Consider the following 19,741-nt stretch of genomic DNA (forward strand, 5'->3'; position numbering starts at 1 on the left):
TTTATTTATTGATAACTTGCACAACAAGAAAAAATTCTTATAATTATAGTGCAAGATTTATAAGCCTAGAGATATTATCCACAATTTATAAAATATATATATATATATATATATATATATGTATATGTATATCTATATATATATATATATATATATATATATATATATATATATATATATATATATATATATATATATATATATATATATATATATATATATATATATATATATATATATATATATATATATATATATATATATATATATATATATATATATATATATATATATATATATATATATATATATATATATATATATATATATATATATATATATATATATATATATATATATATATATATATATATATATATATGTATGTATAATAAGTTTGAAGTATTTTGTTATAAAGTAAAGTATGTAATGCTAAATAAAATTATAATATTTTGAGTAAAAGTAAAGAAACAAAGAAAAGTAAAACGTTCATAATGAAACAAAAGTAGTAAATAATAAAACAGAAGAATAATATTAGAACGAAATTGAGAGCAATTAACATTTCATTTGAAATGTAACATGAAGTAAGACAAACAAAAACAAGTATGTACGGCCGTAAGTTCGGCCAGGCCGAAGCTTATGTACCCTCCATCATGGATTGCGTAGAGACTTCTTCTAAACACTGCCATCCACAATCGAATTACTTGAGTTGCGGTAACGCTTGCCGATGGCAAGGTATCTTAAAACCTCCTAACACCGTCTTCTAAATTGTATGTAAGTCCATACGTGGTATATATTAAATAAAAAAAAAGATCGATCCAATACGTATATAATTCAGTTTGACAAAGTAGACATAAAATTTTGACAAAATTTTCTACAGAAATAAAATTTTAACAAAATTTTCTATAGAAATAAAATTTTCACAAAATTTTCTATAGAAATAAAAATTTTCACAAAATTTTCTATAGAAAGAAAATTTTGACAAAAATGTCTACAGAAATAAAATTTTAACAAAATTTTCTATAGAAATAAACTTTTGACAAATTTTTCTATAAAAATAAAATCTTGGTAGATTATTTTTGGCTCGAGTGGCAACCATAATTATGAACCGAATAAAATTTGAACAAAATTTTCTATAGAAATAAAATTTTGACAATGATGAAAATTTTATTATGAACCGAATAAAATTTTAACAAAATTTTCTCTAGAAATAAAATTTTGACAAAATTTTCTATAGAAATAAAATTTTGGTAGATTATTTTTGGCTCAGTGGCAAACATGATTATGAACCGATATGGACCAATTTTTGTCCATATCCTTCCTAATTTGAACCGGATCGGATGAATTGTGCTCCTCCAAGAGGCTCCGGAGGTCAAATCTGGAGAACGTTTTATATGGGGGCTATATATAATTATGGACCGATATGGACCAATTTTTGCACGGTTGCTAGAGACCATATACCAATATTATGTACCAAATTTCAGCCGGATCGGATGAAATTTGCTTCTCTTAGAGGCTCCGCAACCCAAATCTGGGGATCGGTTTATATGTGCGCTATATATAATTATGGACCGATGTGGACCAATTTTTGCACGGTTGCTAGGGACCATATACCAATACCATGTACCAAATTTCAGCCGGATCGGATGCAATTTGCTTCTCTTTGAGGCTTCGCAAGCCAAATGTGGAGATCGGTTTATATAGGGGCTATATATGGACCGATGTGGACCACTTTTTGCATGATTGTTAGAGACCATATACCAACACCATGTACCAAATTTCAGCCGGATCGGATGACATATGCTTCTCTTAGAGGCTCCACAAGCCAAATCTGGGGATCGGTTTATATGGGGGCTATATATAATTATGGACCGATGTGGACCAATTTTTGCATGGTTGTTAGAGACCATATACCAACATTATGTACCAAATTGCAGACGGATCGGATGAAATTTGCTTCTCTTTGGGGCTCCGCAAGCCAAATATGGGGATCGGTTTATATGGGGGCTATATATAATTATGGACCGATGTGGACCAATTTTTGCATGATTGTTAGAGACCATATACCAACACCACGTACCAAATTTCAGCCGGATCGGATGAAATATGCTTCTCTTAGAGGCTCCACAAGCCAAATCTGGGGATCGGTTTATATGGGGGCTATATATAATTATGGACCGATGTGGACCAATTTTTGCATGATTGTTAGAGACCATATACCAACACCATGTAGCAAATTTCAGCCGGATCGGATGAAATATGCTTCTCTTAGAGGCTCCACAAGCCAAATCTGGGGATCGGTTTATATGGGGGCTATATATAATTATGGACCGATGTGGACCAATTTTTGCATGGTTGTTAGAGACCATATACCAACATCATGTACCAAATTTCAGCCGGATCGGATGAAATTTGCTTCTCTTTGAGGCTCCGCAAGCCAAATCTGGGGATCGGTTTATATGGGGGCTATATATAATTATGGACCGATGTGGACCAATTTTTGCATGATTGTTAGAGACCATATACCAACACCACGTACCAAATTTCAGCCGGATCGGATGAAATATGCTTCTCTTAGAGGCTCCACAAGCCAAATCTGGGGATCGGTTTATATGGGGGCTATATATAATTATGGACCGATGTGACCAATTTTTGCATGATTGTTAGAGACCATATACCAACACCACGTACCAAATTTCAGCCGGATCGGATGAAATATGCGTCTGTTAGAGGCTCCACAAGCCAAATCTGAGGGTCCCTTTATATGGGGGCTATACGTAAAAGTGGACCGATATGGCCCATTTTCAATACCATCCGACCTACATCGATAACAACTACTTGTGCCAAGTTTCAAGTCGATAGCTTGTTTCGTTCGGAAGTTAGCGTGATTTCAACAGACGGGCGGACGGACGGACGGACATGCTTAGATCGACTCAGAATTTCACCACGATCCAGAATATATATACTTTATGGGGTCTTAGAGCAATATTTCGATGTGTTACAAACGGAATGACAAAGTTAATATACCCCCATCCTATGATGGAGGGTATAAAAAAAGAAAATAAATAAATAAACAAGTATATACGGCCGTAAGTTCGGCCAGGCCGAAGCTTATGTACCCTCCATCATGGATTGCTTAGAAACTTCTTCTAAACACTGCCATCCACAATCGAATGACCTAAGTTGCGGTAACGCTTGCCTATGGCAAGGTATCTTAAAACCTCCTAACACCATCTTCTAAATTGTATGTAAGTCCATACGTGGTATATATTAAATCAAAAAAGATCGATCCAATACGTATATAATTCAGTTTGAAAAAGTAGAAATAAAATTTTAACAAAATTTTCGATAGAAATAAAATTTTCACAAAATTTTCTATAGAAATAAAAATTTTGACAAAATTTTCTATAGAAAGAAAATTTTGACAAAAATTTCTACTGATATAAAATTTTAAAAAAATTTTCTATAGAAATAAAATCTTGGTAGATTATTTTTGGCTCGAGTGGCAACCATGATTATGAACCGAATAAAATTTGAACAAAATTTTCTATAGAAATAAAATTTTGACAAAATTTTTTATAGAAATAAAATTCTGACAATGATGAAAATTTTATTATGAACCGAATAAAATTTTAACAAAATTTTCTCTAGAAATAAAATTTTGACAAAATTTTCTATAGAAATAAAAATTTGGTAGATTATTTTTGGCTCTAGTGGCAACCATGATTATGAACCGATATGGACCAATTTTTGTGTCATTGGACCAATTTTGGTATGGTTGTTAGCGACCATATACTAACACCACGTTCCTAATTTGAACCGGATCGGATGAATTTTGCTCCAAGAGGCTCCGGAGGTCAAATCTGGAGAACGTTTTATATGGGGGCTATATATAATTATGGACCGATATGGACCAATTCTGCCACGGTTGTTAAAGATCATATACTAACACCATGTTCCAAATTACAACCGGATTGGATGAAATTTGCTTCTGTTGGAGACTTCGCAAGCCAAATCTGGGGATCGGTTTATATGGGGGCTATATATAATTATGAACCGATGTGGACCAATTTTTGCATGGTTGTTAGAGACCATATACCAATAAAATGTACCAAATTTCAGGCGGATCGGATGAAATTTGCTTCTCTTTGAGGCTCCGCAACCCAAATCTGGGGATCGGTTTATATGGGCGCTATATATAATTATGGACCGATGTGGACCAATTTTTGCATGGTTTTTAGAGACCATATACCAACATCATGTACCAAATTTCAGCCGGATCGGATGAAATTTGCTTCTCTTTGAGTCTCCGCAAGCCAAATCTGAGATCGGTTTATATCGGTTGCATGATTGTTAGAGACCATATACCAACACCACGTACCAAATTTCAGCCGGATCGGATGAAATATGCTTCTCTTAGAGGCTCCACAAGCCAAATCTGGGGATCGGTTTATATGGGGGCTATATATAATTATGGACCGATGTGGACCAATTTTTGCATGATTGTTAGAGACCGTATACCAACACCATGTAGCAAATTTCAGCCGGATCGGATGAAATATGCTTCTCTTAGAGGCTCCACAAGCCAAATCTGGGGATCGGTTTATATGGGGGCTATATATAATTATGGACCGATGTGGACCAATTTTTGCATGGTTGTTAGAGACCATATACCAACATCATGTACCAAATTTCAGCCGGATCGGATGAAATTTGCTTCTCTTTGAGGCTCCGCAAGCCAAATCTGGGGATCGGTTTATATGGGGGCTATATATAATTATGGACCGATGTGGACCAATTTTTGCATGATTGTTAGAGACCATATACCAACACCACGTACCAAATTTCAGCCGGATCGGATGAAATATGCTTCTCTTAGAGGCTCCACAAGCCAAATCTGGGGATCGGTTTATATGGGGGCTATATATAATTATGGACCGATGTGGACCAATTTTTGCATGATTGTTAGAGACCATATACCAACACCACGTACCAAATTTCAGCCGGATCGGATGAAATATGCGTCTGTTAGAGGCTCCACAAGCCAAATCTGAGGGTCCCTTTATATGGGGGCTATACGTAAAAGTGGACCGATATGGCCCATTTTCAATACCATCCGACCTACATCGATAACAACTACTTGTGCCAAGTTTCAAGTCGATAGCTTGTTTCGTTCGGAAGTTAGCGTGATTTCAACAGACGGACGGACGGACGGACGGACGGACGGACATGCTTAGATCGACTCAGAATTTCACCACGATCCAGAATATATATACTTTATGGGGTCTTAGAGCAATATTTCGATGTGTTACAAACGGAATGACAAAGTTAATATACCCCCATCCTATGATGGAGGGTATAAAAAAAGAAAATAAATAAATAAAAAATGTAAATAAATAAATATGATAATAGTAAATAAGATAAAGGGGATGATCCAAATAGTTAAATACATATATATATATATATATATATATATATATATATATATATATATATATATATATATATATATATATATATATATATATATATATATATATATATATATATATATATATATATATATATATATATATATGTATATGTATAATAAGTTTGAAGTATTTTGTTATAAAGTAAAGTATGTAATGCTAAATAAAATTATAATATTTTGAGTAAAAGTAAAGAAACAAAGAAAAGTAAAACGTTCATAATGAAACAAAAGTAGTAAATAATAAAACAGAAAAATAATATTAGAACGAAATTGAGAGCAATTAACATTTCATTTGAAATGTAACATGAAGTAAGACAAACAAAAAAAAAAAGAAAATAAATAAATAAAAAATGTAAATAAATAAATATGATAATAGTAAATAAGATAAAGGGGATGATCCAAATAGTTAAATACTCAAAGAATTTTTATTATGATTAAGCATTAAAGCATATTTATATGGGTTTAGTTAGTACTAAGGAAAAGATAAAGTTGTTTTTTGAAATCCTTTGCGTTACTGTTAAGTTGTAAGCTGCGTGGAAGGGAGTTCCAGAGACGCACTGAATTGACGAAGAAGTGCCATTCTGACACCAAAGTACGATGTCTAGTTGGGACGAGTAATCTACCTCTGACCGACCTAGCGAATCTCAACTTCTCATATAGTGATGATGGCCCCTGAGTGTAAATAATCTTATGAAGAAACAAAAGCGTTCTGCAAACCAATAGTCTCTCGAACGAAAAACCATACAAAAGATTTTGGTAACGAGAAATGTTCACGAAACGATTGAGACCATATACATATCTCACTATATTATTATAGAGCACATTCATCTTCCGTTGGCTCGCCGAGTCACATTTGGAAAAAAGCTCACACCCGTACAAAACACCGGGGACCAAAACACATTTCGCCAGAAGTATACGAATATTGCGTGGAGTTAAATGTCTAGTTGACCAGAGCGACCTTAACTTCGAATATGTCCGCCCCACAGTAGCATTGATATGATCACTCCATGTGAGCGTGCTATTCAATGTCAAACCAAGATTATTAGCCGCACGTACTATTTCTATTCTCTGACCGTTCAATAAAATGTCAATAAAATAAAGGGGACGAACACCGCGTCCATGCACTATCAAACATTTCGATTTCCTTGGATTAAGCAGCAAGCCGTTGGCAGTAGCCCAGTTATGTACATTCGACAAGTCACTATTAAGATGGGCTACACGCTCCCTGAGTGAATTCCTCGCGCTACTCAAGTAAATCTGCACGTCGTCAGCATACATCCGTATATTACAATGGGACAGGAATCGAGGCAGGTCATTTATATACGCGGAAAATAGCAGAGGCCCCAATGTAGATCCCTGTGGTACCCCTTTCAAGCATGGAAGCGACTCTGAAATATTCGAATTCATATGAACGGACTGTGACCGATTCGAAAGATAAGATTGCAACAAACGGATGGCACTGGGGGAGAAATTGAAGAAGCGCCTAAGTTTCAGACATAAAAGAGAGTGATCAACGGTGTCAAAAGCCTTTGAGTGGTCAAGCAATACCAAGAAACTCAATTTCCCATCATCCGTTTCATGTCTCAAATACTCGCAGACCTCCGTCAGAGCAGTAAGACAACTGTGACCAGAACGGAAACCAGATTGTCTTGATGATATGAGGGATGAGCCTTCGAGGTACTCAACCATCTGCCGATGCATGATTTTTTCAAGGACCTTCGACAAATATGGTAATATCGAAATAGGACGATACTCGGCGGTAGTCTTTGGAATAGGAATCACTTTGGCATGTTTCCATGCACCCGGAAAGTGACTGGTTGTCAGGACGGTGTTGAATATGTACGTAACATGCTGAACGATTTGTGGTAAGAGGATTTTTATGAATCTAGGATCCATGCCATCGATACCCACTGAGGTGGATCTTACATCCATGAAAGCTGCAAGCACTTCCATACTATCCACGCATCTAAATTCATATTCACCCAAGCCCATGAAGTCGCGAAGGACATTGTCCTCCCGATCGTAGAAACTGGGATCTATTCCCGCGGACGGCACAGCGACAAATGCTGCGTTTACCTCATTTACATCAATTGACATGTCAGACGTACCTGATCTCCTACCAATCCCTATCTCCCTTAAGGTTTTCCACTTCGCCCTTGTCTCGATAGCGGAGCGAAAACGGCTACAATAGTACCCAACCTTAGCATTGCGGATCCTGGTGTTTGCATTTCTCCTAGCGGATCGAAACTCATCCCTCAGGAAATCAGTCCTAAAACGTCTCCACCTGGCATATGCCTCATCCCTCTCCCAAATAGCTATACATACGTCATTACTATACCAAGGATTCGATCCCGATCCTACTGTCCTGGTACGAATCGGAACGCAAGCATCATAAAGGGACTGAACGCTATCATGTAAAAACTCTATCTGCTGATCCACATCCGGAAACCGATATATCCGATCCCAATCTATATCCGCAATTCGATGAGATAGCAGGTCGTGGTCCAAATTCCTAAAATCCCTATATGAATATGACTGTTCAATCCGCTGTAGTTGAAAGTTGTACGTTAAAAATATCAAATCATGTTTCGAAAAACATGAAGCTGACAGTTGGTCGTACAATAAGACCTCCCTGAGATCACCCACGAAAAACAAATCCAGTAGTGTATTATTCATGGAGGTATAGTGAGTCGGCACCGAGGTATTGACCGGGAAAAGACTCAAAGAAGACATTTCAGTAGGTAAGGTCGTCTGAGTTAAACACATCCTACGAGAATACTCTTTTTTTATTTGTATTTTAAGCAAATGCTTTAGCTTCGAATGAAAACTTTGTCTTAAATTTTGTTTAGACGAAAAGTAATTTTTTATACCCTCCACCATAGGATGGGGGTATATTAACTTTGTCATTCCGTTTGTAACACATCGATATATTGCTCTAAGAGCCCATAAAGTATTTATTTATTACATTTTTATACTTATAATTAAATTACAAGCATAAAGGATAAAGCTATGACAACGGAGGTCTTAAGCTTTAGCGACTGCGTATATAAGTTTATTATAGTATTTAATACAAGTTCGTGGTTCTAGACATCTATTAACGAAAATTCATTCAAAAAATACAGGTGTGAACTATAATATATTATTATAAAAATTACCAAAAATTAAAAGAGAAAAAAATATGTAATTGTTATATATATTATATGTCATAGAATACGAATTGTTGAAATTGTTGAATAAATACAATTCTAAATAGAGTGGTAAAGATTACTACCTTTCAGGAATTTGATTAAGTCAATTTTTATATCTGAGCTACCGAGATCTTTTAAAAGTTCCAATAGACTATTTCCTTGCAAGAATTTTTTTTCGAGCTCTTTCATTTTGGGGCAATGTAATGCCAAATGAGTCATATCTGTAGACGGGTTCTTGCACAATTCACAAGAATTTCTCTTACTTTTGTCCAAGACATTGTCATGCGTGAGTTTACAATGTCCGAGCCTCAAACGAATAATGACTGCACCCCATAAAGTACGGAGATTTTAAAAAGTCAATAGGTCACCCTACACACCACCAAATAGTTTTTGCTGTGTTGTCATGGTGTCCGATCGAAACTACATGCACATCGTTATTCACAACCTGTTTATCTGTAACTTTCTAACGGTACCTTTGTATACATACTCGTTGTTTGCACTACGGCATTTTCTGCGTTATGCAAAGTGCATGCGTTTTTATACCTTCCACCATAGGATGGGGGTATATTAACTTTGGCATTCCGTTTGTAACACATCGAAATATTGCTCTAAGACCCCATAAAGTATATATATTCTGGGTCGTGGTGAAATTCTGAGTCGATCTGAGCATGTCCGTCCGTCCGTCTGTTGAAATCTCGCTAACTTCCGAACGAAACACGTTATCGACTTGAAACTTGGCACAAGTAGTTGTTATTGATGTAGGTCGGATGGTATTGTAAATGGGCCATATCGGTCCACTTTTACATAAAGCCCCCATATAAACGGACCCTCACATTTGGCTTGCGGAGCCTCTAACAGATCCTATCCGGCTGAAATTTGGTACATGGTGTTGCAAAAATTGGTCCACATCGGTCCATAATTATATATAGCCCCCATATAAACCGATCACCAGATTTGGCTTGCGTAGCCTCAAAGAGAAGCAAATTTCATCCAATACGGCTGAAATTTGGTACATGGTGTTGGTATATAGTGTCTAAAAACCATGCTAAAATTGGTTCCACATCAGATCCCCAGATTTGGCTTGCGGAGCCTCAAAGAGAAACAAATTTCATCCGATCCGCCTGAAATTTGGTACATGATGTTGGTATATGGTCTCTAACAACCATGCAAAAATTGGTACACATCGGCTGATAATAATATATAGCTCCACTATAAACCGATCCCCAGATTTGGCTTTTCTAAGAGAAGGAGTTTCTAAGAGAAGCAAATTTCATCCAATCCGGGTGAAATTTGGAACATGGTGTTAGTATATGATCTCTAACAACCATGCCAGAATTGGTCCACATCGGTCCATAATTATATATAACCCCCATATAAGCCGTTCTCCAGATTTGACCTCCGGAGCCTCTTGGAGGAGCAAAATTCATCCGATCCGGTTCAAATGTGGAACATGGTGTTAGTATATGGTCTCTAACATCTATTCAAATATTGGTCCACATCGGTTCACAATTATAGAAATCCCCCATATAAACCGATCCCTAGATTTGGCTTGCGAAGCCTCTAAGAGAAGCATATTTCATCCGATCCGGTTGACATTTGGAACATGGTGTTAGTATATGGTCTCTAACAACCATGAAAAAATTGGTTCATATCGGTCCACAATTCTATAGACCCCATATAAACCGATACTCAGATATGAACTCCGGAGCCTCTTGGAAGAGCAAATTTAATCCCATCCGGTTGAAATTTGGTACGTGGTGTTAGTATATGGTATCTAACAACTATTCAAAAATTGGTCCATATCGGTCCATAATTATATATAGCCTCCATATAAATCGATATGGCCGCTAACAGTCATGCCAAAATTGGTCCATATTGATCTATAGTTATATATAGCCAATGGCCAATCACACACAAATTGGTCCATATCGCCAAAAATAATCTACCAAAATTTTATTTCTATACAAAATATTGTCAAAATTGTATTTCTATAGAAAATTATGTCAAAATTTTATTTCTATAGAAAATTATGTCAACATTTTATTTGTATAGAAAATTTTGTCGAACTGAATTATATACGTCTTAAATCGGCTTTTTTTGTTTAATATATCCCCCGTATGGACTAACTTACAATTTAGAAGACGGTGTTAAGGATTTTTGAAGATACCTTGCCATCGGCAAGTGTTACCGCAACCCAAGTAATTCGATTGTGGATGACAGTCTTTCGTAGAAGTTTCTACGCAATCCATTGTAGAGGGTACATAAGATTCGGCCTGGCCGAACTTACGGCCGAATATACTTGTTTAAAAGTGAGATTTGACGTAGAATAAATTTTCTCTTTGAAGGAATGCTTAATAGGAATGCAATTTTGACAAAATTTCCCACAATAATAAAATTTTATAACAAATTTGCTACAGGAATGAAATTTGACAAAATTGCCTATAGGCAAGAAATTAAAAAAATATCATCTAACAAAAATTTTTATAGGGAGTAATTTAGATACAATTTCTCACAGACTAGAAATTTTGACAAAATGTAAGAAATTTCCAAAATGTCCATAGAAATAGAAACAATATTTATATAAAGCCTATGAATTATCCTATAAGTAAAATCATAAAACAGTAATATTCTTCTTTAATTACTTACAAAACATTATTTTGGGAATATATAGGGTATATATAGGCTTCAAAAATAAGGGCTTATTTTTGTCAGTATCACCCTATATTAAATTGTATGTAAGCTGTCATGTCCCAACCTATGTAATGCCTAATAAGGCCTCGAAGCATGCCTTCCAAGCTCTTCAACTACGCCGCTTGGCCTCTACCTTTATGTGGATGTGGGGACGATTCTTGTTTCTTCTCCTTTAAAATGGCTTAGTGCAAGTCAAACGCAATCATTTGCCATTCACTCACTCACACACTCATACAAACACTAACTCAGTTCTTCTCAGAGGCACTTGCTATCATCAATGAATGGTAGGACTAGAATGCTATGTTGTCACATTTCTTATAACAGAGTACATTCGCTGTAGCAGGTTACAAACAGAAAGAAGTTTAATGCAAGCCATTTGTAGCAAAACAAGCCAAGTTGGCGGTAGAATTTTTTTTTCTGTTTTGATAAGCAAGTGGTGTTGGATTAATTAAATTTTATTTTCGGCTGGCATGTGTCGTAAAAAAATGCAATGGAGGTTATTTTACCAAACGTAACGAAATCCTTTGGGAATAAAAGTATTTCAAAAGGGAAAAATTATTTTGAAATAGTCGGAGATTTGAATTGAAATTTTAATGTGAACGATTACATGAACTACGGAGGAGATATTATCATTATTATTACTTTTTTTGGTGAAAATGACTTATGACTTTCATTATATCCTAATGAAGGTGGACAAAAGCAATCAACCGAAGGATGGATCCAATCCTCCATATTATCTTCTTGGGAAATTGAAGGAGGTACAAAAATCCAAACATGCAAGGACATTTTATGGGACGTCTTTTCATATTTTTAATATTAGAATAAATAAGTCACCAAAGTTGAACGGAAGGTTGTTGCAAGAGTCACCGAGATCTCTGAAGAGGACATTCTTGATGGCCCATGTGATGTGTGATTGAAAATCTAGATGGCTCTGCGGTTCCTCCACTATTGTAATGCTGCTTTTTTTCTTTGTCTAGAGGCAAACCCCAATCTTCCCTAGAAATTTCAAGAAAATCCGAGAACTTAAGTCAGATTTTCAATAACATGGGTAACGGAAGTTGCCTCCTCTAATTATGAATCACCTGTTTCCTGTTCAAAATATTGGGGTGTTATTTCATATGCATTTGGCATGTTTTGTTTACATTGTGGGACCTTTTTCATCTTTAAAATTTTTATAGAGCTCTGTCCGATAAATTGGGCCTATAAAGTGCATGGTATAAGCTCATGGGTTAAGTATATGTTAGGTATAGTAGAAGCCCGATATGTAAGATACACTTAGACTATTAAGTAAATTAATGGACAGGGACGGGCGGAGAGAAATACGCGATTCCCATGAGATCCGTACTCAGGAACATTTTTCCTAAAAACTTCATTTTCCATCAGTTAATTTTTGTAAATCAAAAATGAGCCCTTATTTTATTGTGGAGTCGATTTTAATGCTTCAGTTATATTTTATTGGGGGCTCAAGGCTCCTGGATCTGTTGAGATACCGGCGGAAATACTAAAGAAGATAGCAGAACATCGGTCCGAAGTTCTTCTTCACGTTCGTGCATAGCAGATAGAATTTTCTCCGAAACCTGGAAAGAGCAGAAACTAGTACTTAAAGGAAAAGAAGGCCCACGCGAACCATCCTCATACAGGACCCCATGTATGCTTATCACAGCTGGCAAACTCCTGGAAAGGCTTATCAAGCCAAGGCAAGCGATCCAGATAAGAGGTGGACTCTTTCACAGACAACACGGGTTCCGCTCAGGAAAATCTACAATGGGAGCACTTAGAGATGTAATGGACGTGGCTCTAGATACCCAGAGGAGCAGCCATCATAGCAGACTTATCGTTCTACTTGCAACCCTAGACGTAAAAATGTTTTTAATAGTCTCAGATGGGCGGACGTCTTACAAGCATTGGTGCATAATTTTGAAATCCCGGGGTACCTCAGATGGATAATAAAAAGTTTCTGAAAGACAGAAACTAAAAACGGAGAGATTATGCAACAGTGGCAAGAACGATAGATATATACGGCAGGTGGACAGCGAGATTTATGCCGGGACGTGAACTACTACATAGCACAGATGCTATCTGAACACTGATACTTTCGAATCTATTTGCATAAGAGGGTCAAATGTCATAGTCCATATTGCTTCTACGAAGGCGAAATAGATAAGCGGAACCTGATTGAAAAATGGACGACAGACAAACGGCATTGGAACATTATCGCGAAGTATTGCGAAGTCATATTGAGGATGAAGAATATCGACCTTGACAACATAAGAGCTACATACACTATGGTATGTGACCACAGAAAGAGATGGACACATCGAAAAGCTGAAATGGTCTAGCACCCACGTGGGGTTCCACTTCGAAGTAATGCGGAAACGGTACCGAGGTGCAGAAAAACCCCAAGAGCGAAAAGTGAAAAGTTATTATCGATCGAGTATTATTATGTGCGGGAATAATATCCCGCAAAAAACATTTTTGTGTTTGGTCGAAATTGATATAAATCCCATGACCCTTTGAGTGGAAGGCATTATATCAAGGGGGCTCCCCACCACCGTTGCTGGGGCGTCGTTATTCCTATTTTTTATTACCATCATTATCAAATCTCTGACTATGGTCTAGATTATCAATGTCTCAATACCACATAATCCTGAACTGGATATTCTCACCATGCCCGTCATTATTTATGGCCATTATGGTTATCACATCTGATACCAGTTCGCTTTTCATTTCTCTCCCATGCGTAAACAAAAACTCTTAGACTTAGAAAAAATCCCTTGAAAAACTAAATTTTATGACAAAAAATCTTCGTTTACTTTTCTTCAAACAAAAAAAGCAGCCAGTAAAAAATCTTTAATTTGGTTTTTATTGTTCTGTCTGGAGTGCGTAAACCAGAGCCCGAGATATCATTTAAAGGTCTATCTTCTTTTTTGGTGTTTACAAAAACGCCTGTCGTCTATCTTAATTCTTTCCATATCTCCGCCTGATTATGGTGTTAATGGGGGGGGGGGGGGGGGGTGGATATCGTTACGGTTTTATGATGATTCCGTCTATCCCAATGGTGGTTCTTTATGCCCACATTTACTCCCATAGGTAGCAGAAATACATTTGAGTTTGCTTTCATTAGATGATACCACCTTCCTACTTTTGTAGATTTAGTTTACCCTTGGTTTGTTGTTTTTTGTTGTCTTCACTTTTCTTTTCTAGCCAAGTCTTTCGTATTAATGTTATCATTCGGAACAAAGATGGGTTTCTTTCAGATTGAAAAAGGAAGAAAATGGAAAATTTGAAATTTTAATGAGCTCTTGTGTCCGCTTGCACTGCCCTTACCTACTGGTAAAAAAGAATAAAAGGACTTTTGATAAAAGAAAAAGAAATGAATATAAACTAAGCACATTCATATTTCACACATACAGGTAGACCTCCAAAACACAGTCACTATGGAAATTGGAAAATTTTTAGAAGGAACTTACAAAAATAAAAGCGTAATATATTTGCAAAACTTCTAGGGAATTTTATATTTTAACAAGTTATTACAGGTAGACCTCCACAGAGGCGGTCATTTGGGGTTGGAACACGTTTGCCACTCGACCCAAACAGAAAATATTATCAAAATTTTATGTCTAAAGAAACATTTGTCAAAATTTTATTTCTATACAAAATTTTGTCAAAATTATATTTCTATAGAAAATTTTGTCAAAATTTTAATTCTATAGAAAATTTTGTCCGAATTTTGTTTCTATAGAGAATTTTGTTAAAAATGTATTTCTTTGAAAATTTTGTCAAAAGATTATTTCTATAGAAAAATTTGTCAAAATGTTATTTTTATAGAAAATTTTGTCAACATTTTATTACTATAAAAATAAAAATTTTTTAAAATTATATTTCTATAGAAAATTCTGTCAAAATTTTGTTTCTATAGAAAATTTTCTCAAAATTTGATTTCTAAGGAAAATTTTTTCACAATTTTATTTCTAAAGAACATTTTTGTCAAAATTTTATTTCTATAGGAAATTTTGTCAAAATTTTATTTCTATAGAAAATTTTGTCAAAATTTTGTTCCTATTAAGAATTTTGTTAAAAATTTTTTTCTTAGAAAATTTTGTCAATAGATTATTTCTATAGAAAAATTTGTCAAAACGTTATTTTTACAGAAAATTTTGTCAACATTTTATTACTATAAAAATAAAAATTTTTAAAAATTATATTTCTATAGAAAGTTCTGTCAAAATTTTGTTTCTATACACAGAAAAAAATTTCACGAACATTTTTCCAATTAAAATTTTAATTGAATTTTAAAAAATATTCAATTAATAATTTAATTGATTCAACAAACTTTTTAATTGAAACAAACATCAATCACAAAAATTAATAGTATCAATTAATTTTTTAATTGGATCAATTAATTGTTTAATTGACCTTCAATTAATTTTTTAATTGATACTATCATTTCTGTGATTGAAGAAATTTCAATTAAAAAATTAATTGGATCAATTAATTTCGTGATTGAATCAGAAAAAAAATTTTTGTGTGTAGAAATATAATTTTTAAAAAATTTTATTTTTATAGTAATAAAATGTTGACAAAATTTTCTATAAAAATAACATTTTGACAAAATTTATTTCTTAGAAAAATTTTTCAAAAGATTGTTTCTATAGAAAAATTTGTTAAAATGTAATTTTATAGGAAATTTTGTCAAAATTTTATTTCTATAGAAAATTTTGTCAAAAGATTATTTCTATAGAAAAATTTGTCATAATGTAATTTCATAGAAAATTTTGTCAAAATTTTATTTCTATAGAAAATTTTGTCAGAATTTTATTTCTATAGAAACTTTCGCCCAAATTTTATTTCTATAGAAAATTTTATTAAAAATTTATTTCTTAGAAAATTTTGTCAAAAAAAAAACTACTTCCATAACAAATTTTGTCAAAATTTTGTTTCTATAGGAAATTTTGTCAAAATTTTATTTCTATAGAAAATTTTGTCAAAATTGTATTTCTATAGAAAATTTTGTCAAAAATAAAATTTCTATAGAAAATTTTGTTTCTATAGAAAATTTTCTCAAAATTTTATTTCTATAGAAAATTTTGTAAAAGGATTATTTCTATAGAAAAATTTGTCCAAATGTAATTTTATAGAAAATTTTGTCAAAATTTTATTTCTGTAGAAAATTTTGTCAAAATTTTATTTCTGTAGAAAATTTTGTCAAAATTTTATTTCTATAGAAAATTTTGTCAAAATTTTATTTCTATAGAAAATTTTGTCAAAATTTTATTTCTATAGAAAATTTTGTCAAAATTTTATTTCTATAGAAAATTTTGTCAAAATTTTATTTCTATAGAAAATTTTGTCAAAATTTTATTTCTACAGAAAATTTTGTGAAAATTGTATTACTATAAAAATAAAATTTTGTCAAAAATAAAATTTCTATAGAAAATTTTCTCAAAATTTTATTTCATTGTTGTTGTTTTTTTGATTTCAACTTAAAACCATACATAGCTTAACCAACAGAGGAAAGGAATGTTTGTCAAATTTATTTGGGCAAAGCCCTATAGACTGCAAAATGGTTGGATGGACTCAAATCGATGATTTGATGGTGGCAAAGGAAAAGAGAGATGTTTGTACGAATTTATTTCGGCATAAGCCGGCTATCAATGTAAAGCCTTTTTTCGGAGGGTTCAAGTGTGGTTTATTATTGGGTTTAATGAACTGCCTGAATTTATTCTGATAATTGGTTGATAGTTTTGCTGCAAGTAGAGGATGCTGATGTGGAATGTGGTAATTCCGAAACGTGCGTCCATCCAACCATCTCGCAGTCTATAGGGCTTTGCCCAAATAAATTTGACAAACATTCCTTTCCTCTGTTGGTTAAGCTACACTTGTAGTTTAGTCAATGTATGGTTTTAAGCTGAAATCAAAAAACAACAACAATGATTAAAGAACAAAAACCAACAATAAAAAAACGAATGAAAGGAAAAAAATTTTATTTCTATAGAAAATTTTCTCAAAATTTTATTTCTATAAAAAATTTTCTCAAAATGTTATTTCTATAGAAAATTTTCTCAAAATTTTATTTCTACACCCTCAAAAAAAAAAATCGCTTCTTTAACATATGTTCCAAACATATTTTGCAGGAAGCACATATATTATTGGATACTGCTGAAACATTAATATGTTTGTTTTATGTGAACATATTATATGTTTGGAAGCATTTTGAGCCCAAAAATATTATATGCTTGGAAGAATTTTTCCCAAAGACGATTGTGCTCATTGCCTAACATACTCGTAATATTCACTTCCACGAAATATTTTAGTTATTGGCACCTTTTTCTGTAACACAAATAATGTCGAAGAAATTATTCACTTTTATAATTTTTTTAAATTTTACCTTTCGCCTGCACGGAGAATCGAACCGAGGACCATATAGTTTGTAAGCCAACACACTATCCACTGGACTACGTAGCTGTTATAGTCACCTGTAGATAATTATCGTTTATATAGCATAGTTTGCAGCGCCCACGAACCCATGCAAACATAACATTATTTAACAGAAACATACATTTGTTTGCCACGTGGAGCAGTGGTTAGCATGTCTGCCTTGCATGCAAAGGGTCGTGGGTTCAATCCCTGCTCCGACCGAACACTTTTGGTTTTTTTTTTTTTTTAATTTACACATTTATATTTATACTATATTAAATTTTTATAATGAAACTTCGAAATGTGGGTTATTAAAGATTTATAGTCAGTAACAGTGCTTGATATAAACGAAATTGACTGATTTTTGGATAAAATATTATTTTTTTATTGCAAAAATAACAATTTTGTAAAAAAACTGTTTTGGTACAAAACTTTAAAATTTGGAAGGAATTTAAAAACTCTAACAAAAGAAGAGCGTGGAGTCGAGTATAAACATACATAAATAATTTTATAATATAAACATAAATTTATTTAGGCGTGAACAGTTTTTTACTAGCATTTAACACCATCGCTCTAAAATGCCTTTTATTTTTCTTTAATAATTCATTTTAAAGAAAATAAACTTTTTAAATTGTTTTAGCTGCAAAACCCGAACTTAATGCCCGCTTTTACATTTGAAGGTGTCCGTCAACTCCTCGTGGACTACTTATTAATAAAGAGGAACTAAACTTTGTTTTTATACATTTTACTGTGTAATTTTTCACTATTTCCTCCTTATTTCATTTTACTGTCCCAACTCTAAAAAGAGTGCCCTTTGCATTCACACATATGATTTTTATGCAACATTCATGCCCCAAACATAATATATTCTAACATATTAACATAGATGTCCCAAACATTTAGTGTTAGTTTAGGAACATTACATGTTTGCACTTAAATATATTGTGTTTTAAAATTGTGCCCGAAACACATTTGGTTTATATCGGAACATATGAAAAACATATTTTTCTAACAGTGTATAGAAAATTTTGTCAAAACTTTATTTCTAAAAATGTTTGGCCAAAATTTTATTTCTATTAAATTTTTTTCCAAAATTTTATTTCTATGAAAAATACATTTCTTTTCAAAATTTTATTTCTATAAAAATTTTTGTTAAAATTTTATTTCTATAGAAATATTATGAGTTACCTCTTAATTGATACCACATTAATCGAGATTTACCCGTTCAGGTATTTTCCAAAGACAAGAGTTGTTTTGCAAATTCCTTACTAACGAAGAAATGCACTGGTAGGGGTTGCTTGGTGAATTATTTATTAACCTGTGGCCTCTATGGAATTTCAATTTCAGTTTTTTTTACTTGGCTGCGTTATTCTCATATCTCTATAGTGAATAAACGATGGGCCTTAGAATTCACATTTAGTAGGAAATGAATGTGACCTCAAGCGGAAAATTCGTATTTCAAACTGCGAAATATTTAATATGTTTTACTTTTTGATTTTGATTTCAATTTACGTTTTACGTTTTATTTTCAGGAAAAACGCGATTGTGGAGCTCCTTGCCATGCCATGTTCTTCCAGGAAGAAGAGCGTACTGTCCTACGCTATTGGGTGGGCTCTTGGGCAGCGGTATGCGTTGCCAGTTGTTTGTTTACGGTAAGTGATATTTCAAATATGCCATAGTATTTAATTTTTTATACCCTCCATCATAGGATGGGGGTATATTAACTTTGTCATTCCGTTTGTAACACATCGAAATATTGCTCTAAGACCCCATAAAGTATATATATTCTGGGTCGTGGTGAAATTCTGAGTCGATCTAAGCATGTCCGTCCGTCCGTCCGTCCGTCCGTCCATCTGTTGAAATCACGCTAACTTCCGAACGAAACAAGCTATCGACTTGAAACTTGGCACAAGTAGTTGTTATCGATGTAGGTCGGATGGTATTGAAAATGGGCCATATCGGTCCACTTTTA

At 33.7% G+C, this 19,741-nt stretch overlaps 1 protein-coding gene across 2 annotated transcripts in view; it reads left to right on the forward strand.

Moving 5' to 3' along the window:
- Positions 1 to 19,741, forward strand: part of fz (frizzled class receptor) — a 389,662-nt gene that overhangs the window by 127,864 nt on the left and 242,057 nt on the right. For both annotated transcript variants that reach the window (XM_075304835.1, XM_075304836.1), the window contains exon 3: positions 19,302 to 19,421. In XM_075304835.1, coding sequence (XP_075160950.1) covers positions 19,302 to 19,421 — 120 coding nt within the window. The remainder of the gene's footprint in view (positions 1 to 19,301; positions 19,422 to 19,741) is intronic.

The sequence above is a fragment of the Haematobia irritans genome, chromosome 4 (genome assembly GCF_050003625.1).
Source record: "Haematobia irritans isolate KBUSLIRL chromosome 4, ASM5000362v1, whole genome shotgun sequence".
Lineage (NCBI taxonomy): Eukaryota > Metazoa > Arthropoda > Insecta > Diptera > Muscidae > Haematobia > Haematobia irritans.